This window comes from Mustelus asterias, chromosome 6 (assembly GCF_964213995.1).
Source record: "Mustelus asterias chromosome 6, sMusAst1.hap1.1, whole genome shotgun sequence".
Classification (NCBI taxonomy): Eukaryota; Metazoa; Chordata; class Chondrichthyes; order Carcharhiniformes; family Triakidae; genus Mustelus; species Mustelus asterias.
Genome location: NC_135806.1, coordinates 129,545,490 through 129,562,946, shown reverse-complemented (window position 1 = coordinate 129,562,946; position 17,457 = coordinate 129,545,490). Strand labels below are relative to the sequence as shown.

The window sequence follows — 17,457 nt, the reverse complement described above, 5'->3', positions numbered from 1 at the left end:
AATTGCTTTCTGATTCCCCATTTGAATTAAATTTGGACGATAAAAAGAAAATAGGTTATGACTGGAAAATATACTGCGTGCTTCCAATTACTTGCTCTCTCTCCCAGATAATTGTTTTTTTTCCACAACAATTCCATCTAATATGTCTGCTGTAATTTATTTATTGCTATCTTCAAATTGGAAGCAGTCAGCTCAAGACATTAAAACAAGAAAGGAGAACTATTAACATATTTATTTCAGTCAATATTTTACTTGGTAATGTTTTCGCCCATGTGAAAAGTCCCTTTCCCAAGTACTCTGTGCGATGTGAAAATGCAGAAAGCCTTGGATAACTAATCTAATATTATTCATTTGGGTTCCTCTTTAGATTTGCATAGTTCTATCCAATATCGCAGCTCAGTGTATTTAAAATGAATCCTGGCCCCACGTGACCTCATTATTACACTAAGATCCCTCTCGATGATACTTTTGTTACTGACGTATGCTGAGAATGATATCTGCTTGGGGCCTACGACTATTGCTGTTGGTGTATGTCCTCATGCCTAAGGATTTTGTAGATGACCCAATAGAAAATATTGAAGATTAAAAAGGCCAGAGGAAAGCCGGCCCGTGCTACTGTATCGATCTTCTTGGCTCTGTCAATGAAGAGTTTTCTCATATCGTCTTGGTTTTTTGGTGCAGGCTGGGATGTGTTGATTGCCCCTTTAGCAGTGACTCCGTCTTTCGATTGTAGGCAAGGTCCCACCCCATATGCGGTGAAGCTAAAGCGACTTTCTCTCACTTCATCGTCCTGTGAAGGGAGCAAAGTGTTCAGGTTAACTCCAGACCAATGTGTGGCATAAAAACAACATTACTGCCACAGGATGCCAATCTACAATTCTGAACTACTCTTTTCCCCAAAGGAGGTGCAGAAAGATTTCTATTTAATTTTTCTTAAAATGTATTCATGGGGGATGGGCATCGCTGGCTGGCCAGCATTTATTGCCCATCCCTAGTTGCCCAGGGGCCAGTTGAGAGTCAACCACATTGCTGTTGTTCTGGAGTCACACGTTGGCCAGACCAGGTAAGGATGGCAGATTTCCTTCCCTAAAGTGAGCCAGATGGGTTTTTCTGACAATGGTTTCATGGCCATCAGGAGATTCTTAATTCCAGATTTTTTGTAATTGAATTCAAATTTCACCGTCTGCCGTGGCGGGATTCGAACCCGGATCCCCAGAACATTAGCTGAGTTTCTGGATTAATAGTCATAAAGTAAGGTTAATTTATTAGTCACAAGTAGGCTTAGATTAATACTGCAATGAAGTTACTGTGAAAATCCCCGAGTTGCCACACTCCGGTGCCTGTTCGGGTACACTGAGGGAGAATTTAGCATGGCCAATGCACCTAACCAGCGCGTCTTTCGGACTGTGGGAGGAAACCGGAGCACCCGGAGGAAACACATGCAGACGCGGGGAGAACGTGCGGACTCCACACAGACGGTGACCCAAGCCAGGAACTTGGGTCCCTGATGCTGTGAGGCAGCAGTGCGAACCACTGTGCCACCGTGCCATCCATACTGATAACACCGCTAGGCCATCTCCTCCCCTGCTTGTTTTAAAAAAAAATTCAAACCATCAGAAATACAATTTATGGGACATTCTGTCCTGTGTTATAGCTTAGGGGAGGCGATGGCGTAGTGGCATTGTTGCTGGACTAGTAATCCAGAAACCCGGGCTAATGCTCTGGGGGCCTGGGTTCGAATTCTACCACCGCAGATGGTTAAATTTGAATTCAATAAAGAAAACTGGAATTAGAATTCGAATGGTGAGTCTGAAACCATTGTCGATTGCTGTAAAAACCAATCTGGTTCACTCATGTCCTTCAGGAAGGGAAATCTGCCGTCCGTACCTGGTCTGGCCTACATGTGGCTCCAGACCCACAGCAATGTGGTTGACTCTTAACAAAAATGCCCTCCCATTGCTGGCCCAGTCAACAATGCCCACATCCCATGAACGAATAATAACAATAAGTCTAATTTTCAGAAATTATGTGTTTATGCAAACCGCTCCTGTCTGTCACATTTCCACACTTTGTCCATAATCTTATCCAAGAATTTTATTTTCCATTTCTAACTGATGTTTTTCGGTGGCATATTTCAGTTTAACCCTTCGATTTTTTTAAAGCAGGTTTCTCTCCATTTATATTTGACATTGTATATTGTTTGCTTTTAGCCTTAGTCAGTATTAGTCAGTGGTTAGATGGCAAAGGAAAATCAAACTATCAATATTGAGTCATTTCAATATTTTTGAGTATGTGTATTTATTGAAGTACGGTTGAAATCTCATTGAAAACTCAGCGCTAAATCATGGAAATGATTCTGAAGGCTGAAATCAGTCCAGTTGCAATGTTGACATTGCGATGACACAACAGAAGCCCAGGCACAGAGCATACCTCTCAACTGCACAATATGTCTATCTCACCCACTTCTGATACAGTCTTGTAAGCTCTCTCTCCCTCTATCTCTATCTCTCTCTCCAGAAGCTGGCAAGTAGTATTATTGAGTTCTACATCTCTCTAACACTTGAACATGTCTTCCAGGACTGGTCCGAGACTCATTTCGCTTGGGATGTTCAATGGTCATTAGAGAATCACAAGCATTTCATTTGGCTGTGGAGTCCAGGCCAACCTTAAACTTGGAGCTCGGCTAGATGCCAAGGAGCATCTCTTCCAGGATAGGGTAGCGGAAATCTGGAAATCTCTCCGCCAAAAAAACTTGTTATCATAGAATCCTACTGTGCAGAAGGAGACTATCCGGCCCATCAAGTTTGCACCGACCACATTCCCACCCAGGCCCTATTCCCACAACCCCACATATTTACCCTGCTAACCCCTTGACACTATGGGCAATTTAGCATGGCCATTCAATCTAACCCGCACATCTTTAGAGTGTGGGAGGAAACTGGAGCACCAGGAGGAAGCCCATGCAGACATGGGGAGAATGTGCAAACTCCACACAGACAGTGACCCAAGCAGGGAATCGAACCCAGGTCCCTGGCGGTGTGAGGCAGCAGTGCTAACCACTGTGCTACCATGCCGCCCCATAGCTAATGGCACTCAACGTTGTTGAGGCTTGAGCTGGGGGCCGTGAACTGAAGCTGTCAAACCCGCGACTGAAAAATTATTATTTGACAAGGGAATCGAGGGTGATTGTAACCTATGCAGTTAGGTGAAGCTGAGATGGGGCTAAGATGCAAATCAACCATGATCTAAACGATGGCTGAAAGGCCCCCTCTCCTTCCTATATCCTTTCCTCTTTTACCTGCCTTTATCTTGATTGAAATCATGATGGGAAATTCTTCTCAAGGACATTTAGGAATGGACAATAAATGTTGCTCTTGCGCAAATCCCATGAATGAATTTTAAAAAAAATTCTTATGTTATGTGATTTTTAAAAATTAAGAGAATTAATTAATCATCAGGGGTTGTTCGGTAAATCGATGATATTTATAACAGATTATTCCCAAATCTAATAGTCCGGAGAGCAGAAGTAGGATTTGTAATTTCTAAATCGTGCCTATATTTTATCCCTATAATTTTAACTCCCATTAATCTCCTACAGCACCAACTCATCCACGTTTTCTGGTTCCAAGGCAGTGATAGAACCCTGTTGTCACTCTTCATATCATTCTGTTGAAGTTCAACTAAACTTAAGATGGGTATAGAGGGATATGGGCCAAACGCAGGCAATTGGGATTAGCTCACTGGTTGAAAGAAAAAGGGTGACATGGACAAGTTGGGCCGAAGGGCCTGTTTCCATGCTGTAACCCTCTATGACTCTATGGCCAATATTTATGACCTCGCTCGGGTAAGGTTCGTAAAATCCCGCCCGAGGCCAACGGAGAATTCTGTTCTGTGAGCCACACCCACCCCGATTCCGGGGTGGACGTGGTGGTAAAATTCCGGCCTATGACTCTATGAACTCAGCACAGATAAAGGACCAGATTGGGCTTTTCCATGGTACCATGGCATGTGGTCCATTTGTGTAATGGATTGGGCTCCAATAGTTTTGTTTGTTCACAAAGGGTGGGAAAACAAAACATAATGAGTCAAAACAAAGCTATAGAGGTCACTTCCAAATGTTCAAATGTTGACACAGTTGGGAGTTATAGGTTGCTGGAGCTCATTTCTCTCGAAAGGTGATGGCTGATGACTGACCTTTATGAAAAGGTAAGGTCGGGGTAGGTTTGAGGAAAGACATTTCCACATGTAGGGGGTGGGGGGGATCCAAAACTAGCGGTTATCAACATAGGACAGTTACTAATAAATTCAGTCAGGAATTCAAGAGCATTTTCTTTTACCCAGTGAGTGGTGAGAAAGCAGAACATGTTATCACAAAACAGGGAAATATGGATGTACTAACGGGAAAGCTAGATAAGGGGAAAGGAGTGGGAGGGTATGGTGACAAGGTTTGAGACGTGCAGCATTGACACAGATACAGACCATTTGAATCAAATGGCTTGAGTGTGTGCTGTTCATTCTATGTATTCTTTCAGAATGGTTTCTACATCATTCTGCTGCATCTCAAGGTGGCCTGATGAACATGCGTAGAGATCAGCCAGGTTGTGCGGAGATGGCCCAGCCATTCTAGAGAGAGGGGATGAGTTGGGTAGACGAATCCCTCAACAGTGCTCTAGCATACAGTCCAAAGATGTGCGGATTAGGTGCATTGGCCATGCTAAATTGCCCCTCAGCGTCAGTGGGAGCTAGCAGGGTGAATACATGGGATGACGGGTATAGCTCCTGGGTGGGATTGTTGTAGGCACAGGCTCGATGAATCGAATGCCCTCTTTCTGCACTGTAGAGATTCTATGCTTCTCTGATTCCATACCTCACACCATCCACTTAGAAGGGTGGCTAATGGGGTATGACTCTTTTTTTAACACAGAGGGTGATAAGTGCCTGGAATGCGCTGCCAGAGGAGGTGGTAGAAGCAGATACAACAGCTACTTTTAAGAGGTATCTTGACGGATACATGAATAGGCAGGGAATAGGAGGATACGGACCGTTTGGAGGTAAAAGGCCTTTAAGTTTAGAAAGGCGTCATGTATTGGCATAGGCTTGGTGGGCCAAAGGGCCTGTTCCTGTGCTGTAGTGCTCTTTGTTCTGTCTGCCCTCTTGCTTTGGGAGTGGTTTATAGTACAAACAGGGTGCAAAGGAATAGAAATAAAGAAAGTGGGGAGGAAATCAATGATGTGGAAGTTGAAATGCTGCCGTGCCACATAATAACAAATGTGTTAACACAACCCTATGAATTCGATGTTACTTTAACATGCTTATTGAAATAACAGGAATGAATTCATACGGAGATATTGTTATCATACAAGGGCAGTTTCAATCCAAAAGTCCTTAACCACTCACATAACCATAGACTTTCTTACCCAGATTCAATGGCAACAGCTCTATATTGATTTAAGCCGGACCAAATCGACAGTAGAGCTGCTAACTAAACCAAAACAAAAGGTGTCTTTAAATTGATTCATATCCGGAACTTTAAATATCATTTTAGAAAAGACGGACGTGTTTGGTTTTCAATTTTTCGCGTCCTGGTCGGAACAGTTTCTTCTATTTGTCAGAATTGATGACAGGTCCTGTTACGTTACTGATCACAGCACATTAAGCCATACTTTGCAAGCACTTTCAACTGGAAAACAACCACTGTCTCTTTTTTTTCCGCATGAAATCAGTACCGACAGCCACACGAATCTAACAGCACATGCAAAATCGGCGGAGCTCCAGTCAGATCACAAAAGAACGATTTGAGAGCATAAAATGAGTCAGTGTTGACACCGAGACACTCAACGGGGACAAGAAACAGAATGAGTCGACACAAGGGGGAGGGGGTGAGATCTACCACATACTTCACATTTGGGTGAAAAAAAAAATCTCATATTCTGCTCCTCAAATCAGACACAATTCCCTAAGGTACCTCTCCTGTCACCAAACCCCAAAGCAGGGGTTCCAATTACATTCACCCGTGACTTGCAAATTTGAGCGATTTGAATTGTTCGTGGCCCTAGGTTTGAGGGGAGCTGCTCGCTGTCTCCACTGGTTGTACTGAACTCAGACAAAGCTCTATCGCCCTCTGGTGATCCCAAATAAAATGTTCCAGATGCTGAGGGTGAAAATGAGGTGGGGGAGGGCTGGTGAGGGGGGGGGGAAAGAAATTCATTCCGTACGAGGAAGCATTTGAACAAGACTTATTTTCAAATCATGCTGCATTTTTTTGGTAATGGAAGGAATTAACTGAGTAGAACTCTGAGACTATGCGTGACTCATCTTGATTGCTCTCTTTGAACACAAATAGTCCAAATTTTACTTAGAATCATAGAATCCTGGCAGTGCAGAAAGAGGCCATCCGGCCCATCAAGACTACTATGCCATAGTGGGCGGCACGGTGGCACAGTGGTTAGCACTGCTGCCTCACAGCACCAGGGACCTGGGTTCAATTCCGGCCTCAGGTCACTGTCTGTGTGGAATTTGCACGTTCTCCCCCTTGTCTGCATGGGTTTCCTCCAGGTGCTTTGGTTTCCTCCCACAGTCGAAAGATGTGCCTGTTAGGTGGATTAGCCATGTTAAATTGACCCTAGTGTCAGGGGGATTAGCAGGGGAAAAAATATGGGGTCACGGGAATAGGGCCTGGGTGAGATTGTGGTCGGTTCACACTCGATGGGCCGAATGGCCTCCTTCTGCACTATAGGCATTCTATGACATTCTATGATTCAATCATGGCTGATAAGTTTCTCAACCCCATTTTCCCGCCTTTTCCCCATAACCTTTGATCCCCTTACCAATCAGGAACCTACATATCTCTGTCTTAAATACACTCAATGACTTGGCTCATGGGTATCTATCAGTCACAGAACCACAGAATCCTACAGTGCAGAAGAGGCCCTTTGGCCCATCGAGTCTGCACCGATGCAAGAAAGACCCTGACCTGCCCACCGAATCCCACTTGCCAGCACTTGGTCATAGCCTTGAATGTTATGACGTGCCAAAGACTCATCCAGGTATTTTTTAAAGGACGTGAGACGTTCCACCTCCACCACCCTCCCAGGCAGCGCATTCCAGACCGTCACCACCCTCTGAGGAAAAACATTTTTCCTCAAATCCCTCCTAAACCTCCCACCCCTCACTTTTAACTTGTGTCCCCTCATAACTGACCCTTCAACTAAGGGAACAGCTGCTCCCTATCCACTCTGTCCATGCCCCTCATAATCTTGAACACCTCAAGCAGGTCGCTCCTCAATCTACTTTGCTCCAGAGAAAACAACCCAAGCCTATCCAACCTTTCTTCATAACTCAAATGTTCCATTCTAGGCAACATCCTGGTGAATCTCTTCTGCACCCCTTCCAGTGCAATCACATCCTTTCTATAATGTGGCAACCAGAACTGCACACAGTACTCCAGCTGTGGCCTCACTAAAGTTCTATAGAACTCCATCATGACCTCTCTGCTTTTGTAATCTATACCCCGATTGATAAAGGCGAGTGTGCCATATGCCTTTTTCACCACCCTATTAACCTGCCTTTCCGCCTTCAGAGATCTATGGACAAACAAGCCAAGGTCCCTTTGTTCTTTGGGACTTCCCAGTCTCAGACCCTTCACTGTATACTTCCTTGTCAAATTACTCCTTCCAAAGTGCATCACCTCACACTTTTCAGGGTTAAATTCCATCTGCCACTTATCCGCCCATTTGACCATCTCGTCTATATCTTCCTGTAACCCAAGACACTCAACCTCACTGTTAACCACCTAGCCAATCTTTGTGTCATTGGCAAACTTACTGATCCTATCCCCCACACAGTCATCTATGTCATTTATATAAATGACGGACAATAGGGGGCCCAGCATGGATCCCTGTGGTATGCCACTGGACACTGGCCTCCAGTCACTAAAGCAGGTGTCTGTCACCACCCTCTGTCTCCTACCGCTAAGTCCAGTCCTCTCTGAGAGGAGTGCCACATGTCACTGACTTAACATCTCTGGGAGTCTTCAATGTCATGTTGCACCAAATAACTTTGAGACCTTGGAGACTTTGCTCGGCTCATTGCTGTCAATTTAGACTTATTTGAATATCTCCCCTCACTGATTAATGAAAGATTGGAGCAGGTCCCGACAGATTGTTAGGCACAGTTTATTCAGTGGGTAGGAATGAGTCGCTGAAAAAAAAATAAGGGGGTGACACATTAAATGTTAATTCGTACTGAGCCACATGCATTTGCAGGGGTAAAACAGCAGGACTGTGGCCATTTTCATATTGAACTAGGTGCTTATTAACATAAGGAGAACCAGCAACAATTACATTTTAAATTGCCTTACATTGCGGTATAAAAACAGCTGCAAAATCAATTCCTCACACGGTTCTATCAATAAGATTGCTTGAAATAGGGTAGGAAGGAGTATGCATGGTATGTGCCAATATCAGCAATGGACCGGCTCATTCATTCCTGTGGTTTTTCTTTCAATTTATTTGTGGGACAAGGGCATCGCTGGCTGGCATTTGTGATCCATATGGGTTTTTCCAACATTCGACAATGGTTTCATGGTCATCATTAGATTCTTAATTCCAGATTTTTTTTACTGAATTTAAATTCTACCATCTGTCGTGGCGGGATTCGAACCCGGGTGCTAATGAATTGCTTTGACCTTTGTTGTGAGCACACCCAGTCGCTGTACACTATTGGTGTATCATTTTGGTCTTCTCGCCTAAGGAAGCATACACTTGCCTTGGAGAGAGTGCAACAAATGTTGACTCGGTGGCTTCCTAGGGTAGGGGGCTGTCTTGTGAGGAGCTATTGACTTTGATTGGTTTTCTTGCCTTCTCTGCTCCAAAGAGAACAAATCCTTGTTACGCACGTTATCAATGAGAAGGAGAATGGGATGAGGGCATAATGAGCAGCTAATCTGTTAGGAAGGAATACTGGGAAAGTTTGCTTGCCATAATAAGAAAAATTAATATGCAAAGTCAATGTATGAACTGAACTGATTTATCGAACAGTCTCACAAGGTTACTATCAGGTGAAGAAATGATGGACCTAGGATAAGTTAAAACAACCTGGGCAACAGTCTGGAATAGGAGTAAGATACATTAATAATTTACTATCTCAAATATGGTTAGCAAATCACCAGGAATGGTACAGGTGAACATGGATGAATCGTTTATACTCTGAGCATGCTGCAGAGTGTGAATATAAAGCAGCGGCTTGGACCTGCTGCAGTCAATGGTAAGAAACTATCGTCTGAGCAGGCAGAGCATTGAGAATCAAAGAATCATAGAGCAATACCGAACGGAAACAGGCCCTTCGGCCCAACCGGTCCATGCCGACCATGGTGCCCCTCCCAGCTAGTCCCAATTGCCTGCGTTTGAATCATATCCCTCTAATCCTTTCCCATCCATGCACCTATCCAAGTGCTTTTTAAATGTTGCTATTGTACCTGCCTCAACCACTTTCTCCAGCAGCAAATTCCATATCCGCACCACTCTCTGCATGAAGAAGTTGCCCCTCAGGTCCCTTTTAAATCTTTCCCCTCTCACCTCAAACCTGTGCCCTCTGGTTTTCAACTCCCCTACCCTGGGAACAAGACGATATGAGTTCATCCTATTTATGCCCCTCGTGATTTTATACACCTCAATAAGGTCACCCCTCATTCTCCTACATTCCAAGGAAGAAAGCTCTCGTCTGGCCAACCTCTCCCTATAACTCGGGCCCACCAGTCCTGGCAACATCCTCGTAAATCAGCTTTGCACTCTTTCCGGTTTATCGATGTCTTTCTCATGACGGGGTGACCAAAACTGGACACAACACTCCAAGACTTGTCAAGAAGGAGGAGGATTGGGTGTTGAACGTGTTATTAATAGTCAAAGCCTATTGACCAACATTGATAAAGATATGGTTAAAGTTTGCAAAGGGAATTTTGCTTTGTGTGTATGGCTGATCGCCTCCCTCTGTGACGACCCTAAAGTGAAAAAGTTGCCTCTGTGCTGGAGATGTAGGCAACCCTCCAGGTATTTGTCTCCAATTCTTCTCTCCGCCCTTTGATGGGAAGTGTCAATTATTCCAAGGAGTAGATTCAGTAACCGTGCCAAAGCACACGAGAGAGGAATTTCAGACAAACCATTGATCTGTTCGTGAATATCCCACAGCTTCATTTTGAGGAGAATGGAAAAGACATTAAAAAAATCTCAAAGAACAATAATTGTTTGACACTTCTGAACAGAGTCCTTCTGTTAATAGTTTATTGATTTCACTGGCGTTAATTTACCAATCATAGAATCATAGAATCCCTACAGTGCAAAAGGAAGCCACTCGGCCCATTGAGTCTGCACCAACCACAATCCCATCCAGACCCTATTCCTATAACCCCACACATTTACCCTACCAATCCCCTGACACTAAGGGTCAGTTTAGCATGGCCAATTAACCTAACCCGCACACCTTTGGTCCTCTGATCATTGATCAAAATCTGATCATTGTCCCACAGAAATGTATTGTTAAAAAGGAAGAACCCTGATGTGCCGTCCCTGTTAGCCCACTTGGCAATATCTAATATGGTGCTGACTAATAAGATTTAGAAGCTTCTAAGCCCAATTAATAATTCATTCCTGGGTGTGCGTTGGAACCTTCGGAATTGTTTTTTGTACCATTGACTTAGAGAGAGGTAATATCAGCTGGCGTTCTCCCTCTTGATCCTCTTGCTGTAAAGTGCTCCCATTGCAAATTGCATCAAGCCTCCTTGACAAGCAACACCCAGACCTGTGACGTCTCTGACGATGGTGGTCACCATCAACTCCAAGTTCCCCAGCAGGTCACACACCACTCCAACTTGGAAACATATCAACGTCAGTTCACCAACACTGTGTCAGCATCTTGGAACTCCACATCAAGCGGGGCTATGGGAGTGGCTTCACCATGTGGACTGAAATAGTTTGAGGCGGTGGCTCACCACCTAGCGATGGGCAATGAATTCTAGCCTTGCCAGTGATGCCCATATCCTGAGAATTAAACAGACAATGGGCCAAAGGGCCTCTTTTTGTGCTGTAAAACTCTACAACTCTATGAAATTAAGTTAGGCTGTGAAGGCCACACTTGGAGAAATAATATGTCAGCACCCAATCTCAAAGCTCAGCCACAAGGGATTATCACTTAGGTGAGATGCTGAGATCCTCTTAATGCCTTTGGAACCATAAAACAACTGCACTTTTAAAAGAGGATGAGATAAAACAGAGTGGATAAATGAATTCCCAATCCTTACCCTCCCAGTGAGTTTCTGATCAATAGTACAATCAGGTCCAAATCCACCCATTCCCCATTGATCCCCATTGAAGTTGCCATTCTGCTCGGAGATTGTGATGGGATATCATCATCCCAATTCTCTGACTGCTGCTTCCAACATGGAATCGCCAACTCAATTCTCAACTCAACCACTGACAGAGTTCACCTCACAAAAGCTGTAATGCTTTCTTATTTCACCGGCCACATCCCAATGGACAAGAAATGATCACCTGCATTGTCCCGTCAATCCCCTTTCGCAAGTTTACCAAAAGAGACTGTAGACTTGTCTCTTCGTGAATTGTAGAGAAAAAAACCCATTCAGACTGCATATTCCATGTGTTTTCTAAGGTTAACACCAGATAACTAATGATCTCATTTACATCAATGTCTTCCAGCAACTTGCACAATCAGTTAATGGGCCAGCAGACTTCAAGATGCATGCTGAAAATGATGAAATGGGACATTCGTCTATCAACGTGGAACCGCTTCATCCGGCATTCACCTGCCTGCTATTGAAGCAGAGGCATCAAGCCACTCACTTTCAACTAGATATCACCTTGACTTCAATAGCACAGTGGAATTTCTGGGAAGGCTTTTTATTTGTTTATGGGATGTGGGCATCACTGGCGAGGCCAGCATTTATTGCCCAGCCCAAATTGTCATTGAACTGAATGGCTTACTAGGCAATTTTGGAGAGCAGTTAAGACTCAACCACATGGGCGGCACAGTGGTTAGCACTGCTGCCTCACAACACCAGGGACCCGGGTTCAATTCCGGCCTCGGGTCACTGTCTGTGTGGAGTTTGCACATTCTCCCAGTGTCTGCGTGGGTTTCCTCTGGGTGCTCCGGTTTCCTCCCACACACTAAAGATGTGCAGGTTAGGTTGATTGGCCATGCCAAATTGCCCCATTGCCCCAGGATTGGCAGGGTAACTGTGTGGGGTTACGAGGATAGGACCTGGGTGGGATTGTTGTTGATGGGTTGAATGGTCTCCTTCTGCACTGTAGGGATTCTATGATTTCTGTGGGCCTGGAGTCACAGAAAGTCAGACCGTAAGGCCGGCAGATTTCTTGCCGTAAGAGACATTGGTGAACCAGATGGGCTTTTATGACAATCGTCATCATTAGACTTTTAATTCCAGATTTTTATTGAATTCAAATTGCATCATCTGCTGTGATGGGAGAGCATTACTCTGGGTCTCTGGGTTACTGGTCCTAATCCACTGCCTCTCCTGCTGCAGTGTGATAGCACAACCCCTGATTTCATTCCAACTCAGAACAGAATATGAACAGCTTGCTGAATCAGACAAATGAACAGTTTATCAGGTTTATTGAACTTATTTCACAGCTTGGAAGAGCCTGAGAATCAATTCAGGTGGACATGACCCATTATAAAGATAGCATTTAGAATGTGAAGGAGCTATCAGGTGTTGTTATGAATGCCTGACTTTATAAGATGCATATGTTTTAAACTGTCTTCCTTTAATTCAAAGTAACTTGGAGTGACGAAGGTGACGCCTTTTGAAATCTGCCTGGAGACAAGTCATAGAATCATAGAGTCCCTACAATGCAGAAGGAGACCATTTGGCCCATCAAGTCAGGGTGACATGGTGGCACAGTGGTTAGCACTGCTGCCTCACAGCGCAGTTTCCTCCCGCAGTCCAAAAGATGTGCTGGTTAGGTACATTGGCCATGCTAAATTCTCCCTCAGTGTACCCAAACAGGTGCCGGAGTGTAACGACTAGGGGATTTTCACAGTAACTTCACTGCAGTATTAATGTAAGCCTACTTGTGACTAATAAATAAACTTTAAAAATTCTGCACCGACTCTCTGACAGAGCATCTTACCCAGGCCCATCCACCCCCCAATCCCCATAACCTCATACATTTACCCCACTAATCCTCCTAACTTCCACATCTTGGGACAGTAAGGGACAATTTAGCATGGACAATCCACCTATCCTGCACATCTTTGGAGTGTGGGAGGAAATCAGAGTACCCAGAGGAAACCCACGCAGACAAGGGGAGAACATGCAAACTCCGCACAGTCACCCAAGGCTGGAATTGAACTCGGGTCCCGGGTGCTGTTATGCAGCAGTGCTAACCACTGTGCTGCCATGCATGTTAAATCTGCCTGGGGACAAACCCATGTGAGCTGCATGTGATAGAGTCAGAAACTAAAATTAAAAGCTATTGAAAGTAAGGTGCAAGTTTATCACCTCGATTCAAATGACATTGCAGCTGCTTTTGCTGGGTATGGACTCAATGGGCCTGATTTTACCATTACCTCACGCCCGTTGCTGGGGCACGAAAACATGGTAAAGTCAGGTGTGAGGGATTATATGATTCTATAAATGAATGTTTAACCCTTTACATGCCATGTCAATGGGTTAATGAGGATGAAAATAATCTGGGTGATAATAGAAAATGTGTGAGAGCAAAAGCGTTGTCCCTTTAAAATCAGCTAGATTGTCTTTTCAGTTGAAGAGAATGGAAATTTAAACTGCACCAAACATGCACCTTCACATTTGTATGTCTCACTCCCTACACCTGCAGTGACACTCGATGTGCAGTGATTAATCTAACTACATTCCCTTTTCGAGAAGATGGGCAAAATGGTGCCCAGTGCTGCTATGGGGCAGAGTAGAAACATAGAAAAACTACAGCACAAAACCGGCCCCACAAGTTGTGCCGAACATATCCCTACCTTTTAGGCCTACCTATAACCCTCCATCCTATTAAGTCCCATGTACTCATCCAGGAGTCTCTTAAAAGACCCTATTGAGTTCGCCTCCACCACCACTGACGGCAGCCGATTCCACTCGCCCACCACCCTCTGTGTGAAAAACTTCCCCCTAACATTTCCCCTGTACCTACCCCCCAGCACCTTAAACCTGTGTCCTCTCATAGCAGCCATTTCTACCCTGGGAAAAAGCCTCTGAGAGTCCACCCGATCTATGCCTCTCAACATCTTATATACCTCTATTAGGTCTCCTCTCATCCTACGTCTCTCCAAGGAGAAAAGACCGAGCTCCCTCAGCCTATCCTCATAAGGCATGCCACTCAATCCAGGCAACATCCTTGTAAGTCTCCTCTGCACCCTTTCAATCTTTTCCACATCCTTCCTGTAATGAGGCGACCAAAACTGAGCACAGTACTCCAAGTGGGGTCTGACGAGGGTCTTATAAAGCTGCATCATTATCTCCCGACTCCTAAACTCAATCCCTCGATTGATAAAGGCCAGCACACCATACGCTTTCTTAACCACCTCCTCCACCTGCGGGGCCGATTTTAGAGTCCTATGGATCCGGACCCCAAGGTCCTTCTGATCCTCTACAGTACTAAGAGTCTTTCCCTTTATATTGTACACCTTCATCCCATTTGACCTGCCAAAATGGACCACTACGCATTTATCTGGGTTGAAGTCCATATGCCACTTCTCCGCCCAGTCTTGCATCCTATCTATGTCCCTCTGTAACTTCTGACATCCCTCCAGACTACCCACAACCCCACCAACCTTCGTGTCGTCGGCAAACTTACCAACCCATCCCTCCGCTTACTCATCCAGGTCATTTATGAAAATGACAAACAACAAGGGTCCCAGAACAGATCCCTGGGGCACACCACTGGTGACCGACCTCCATTTAGAAAAAGACCCATCTATACCCACTCTCTGCCTCCTTTGGGCAAGCCAAACCAAGTACTGGGTGTTGGTGTTGTGTGGGAGAGGGTGGGGTGTGAAAATTCTGAAAACACTGACCACAGGAAAGGTCTCTCAGTTCCTGTCACAGTCAGCTTGCAGTGGCTAGTAAAATTATTTTAAAGTTTATTTATTATTCACAAGTAGGCTTACATTAACACTGCAATGAAGTTACTGTGAAAATCCCCTAGTTGTCACACTCCGGCACCTGTTCGGGTACACTGAGGAAGAATTTAGCATGGCCAATGCACCTCACCAGCACATCTTTCGGACTGTGGGAGGAAACCAGAGCACCCAGAGGAAATTCACGCAGTCATGGGGAGAACGTGCAGACTCCGCACAGACAGTGACCCAAGCCAGGAATTGAACCTGGATCCCTGGCGCTGTGAGGCAGCAGTTCTAACCATTGTGCCACTGTGCCGCCCAGGCCAACAACGTACAAAGAGAGGTTGAAAGAAAAATGTTCGGTCGCTCAAAGAAACTGCGAGTGAAGCACCAGAGAAAATGAAAACAAAGCACATCTTAATCCCCGGAGAGGATGGGGCTTGAGTTGAGAAAATATTTTCTTGTATGCATTTTTTTTGTGTGCGGCTGTTCCTTTACTTTTTCAACACATCAATCTTGGTGGAGGTGTGCTTCATTCTGAGCCTGAAAAACCGATTAAATATGGGACTGTTTGAAGCAGTAGATCACTTGAATTAGCCCCCCGAATACAAGTGGATAGTATTGCAAACAAACAACCACATTGGCAGAAAGACGATGCTTGCTCAAGGCTTAATCCAAATTGAAGAAACATATTATCTATTAAATATATAATCAGTTGTATCGACTGTGACAAAAAACTACCATCTGTTCACACCATATGTGGCAGCTACTTAAGGCTTCTTCTGTCGGAACAGTTTGCAAAGGTAAAGGTTCCCCAGATGGGTTGATTTTTTAATCCTTTCAAAAATTTGATCCAGTGCGGAACATTCCCTCACAAATTACTGCAGCAAATGTAACAGCGCCGGCACTCACTTCTGGTGTTCAGTTATTAACATTCGTAAAATACATCATTCAGGCCCAAAACATCTATTTCCACTTGTGTTGCCTCCAAAGTTTTCTGACATTATGTAATTATTCCCGTCGAGCATCTTTTTCAATGACTCATTTTCAACACATAAAATCCATCTGACTGAACCTCGAAATGGCTTGAACTGAGATCATCCCAAATGTCAATTTATATGGCTGCAAAGGTTTAACAATCAACTGTAGTGATTGCACAGTGTATTAAATATCAAATACTTTATCGCTAACTATCTATCAGAAACTGTCTAAGTACAGACATATTTCTATCTATCTTTGTCAGTCTCTCTGTCTATTTTGCTATCTATCTAGCTATCTATATTGTGATTCCTATCGACATTGTGAGACTCCTTGCTGTGATTCCTATCGTTCATTTTTCATCGAGCTGGATATGCTATATTTCATTTTTCACACTTTCCATAATTCCGTAAAGTCAATGTGAGTGGAGGGAAGCACAAACGTTTCTTTTTATAGTTCATCTTAGAAGATGAAAGGCAGCAAATGCATGGGAAAGATTCCTTCCAAGCCAGAGACCATCCTGAACTGGAAGTGTGTCGCCGTTCCTTCACTGTCACTGGTTCAGGATCTCCCATCTTAACAGCACAGTGAACGTGCCTACACCAGATGGAATGGGAGAAGGGGGTCCACCACCATCATCTCAAGGGCAAATAGAGATAGAAACATAGAAACTAGAAACAGGAGTAGGCCGTTCGGCCCATCGAGCCTGCTCAGCCATTCATTTTGATCGTGGCTGATCATCGAATTCAATATCCTGATTCCCCACTTCCTCCCATATCCCTTGATCACCTTAAGCCCCAAGAGCTACATCTAATTTCTTCTTGAAATCAGAAAACTACAGAAAAACTATAGATGGGAAAATATACTGGTGTAGTCAGCAATGTTTGCATGCCACTAATGAATTAACAGTAATAATTTATTATTTTCTATTACCACTAACATAACCATTATGAAGATTAATGCATAATTTTAAATTTGGGTTATTTACCAGGATAGGTCGCTTGATTCTTTTGATCGGAACTATTTAAACACCACTTACATTTTCCTTATGTTTATCTCTCCCAGAAGTTAATCCCATCCCATTAATATTACTCCTGATTTGAAAAATGGCAGAAAATAATTGCCTCCATGTACATACAGCCATGCTATCTTTGAGAGTTGGGGGGTGGGATTTTACGGCCTTACTCGGGCGGAGATCGTAAAATCCCACCCAAGGTCAACGGGGATTACCGTTCTGGGAATCTCGCCCGGCCCGATTTCGGTGGTAGGTTTTCGGACGGAGTTTCTAGTCTTACAGATCCAATGCATTACGATCATCAATTGGGTGGATTGGACTGTCCAGCTGTGGTTACAATGTTTCTG

The 17,457-nt window shown here is 44.3% G+C and overlaps 1 protein-coding gene across 7 annotated transcripts in view; it reads right to left on the bottom strand.

Annotated features, from left to right (window-relative positions):
- Positions 1 to 514: 514 nt before the first annotated feature.
- The window catches only part of glra3 (glycine receptor, alpha 3), a 166,724-nt gene continuing 149,781 nt past the window's right edge, over positions 515 to 17,457 (bottom strand). For 4 of the 7 annotated variants that reach the window (XM_078215466.1, XM_078215465.1, XM_078215462.1 and 1 more), the window contains one exon: positions 515 to 790. In XM_078215466.1, coding sequence (XP_078071592.1) covers positions 515 to 790 — 276 coding nt within the window. Of the gene's footprint in view, positions 791 to 2,042; positions 2,052 to 10,794; positions 10,804 to 16,415; positions 16,425 to 17,457 lie in introns of all 7 variants that reach the window. The other 3 variants (XM_078215468.1, XM_078215467.1, XM_078215463.1) reach the window with 3 other exon arrangements.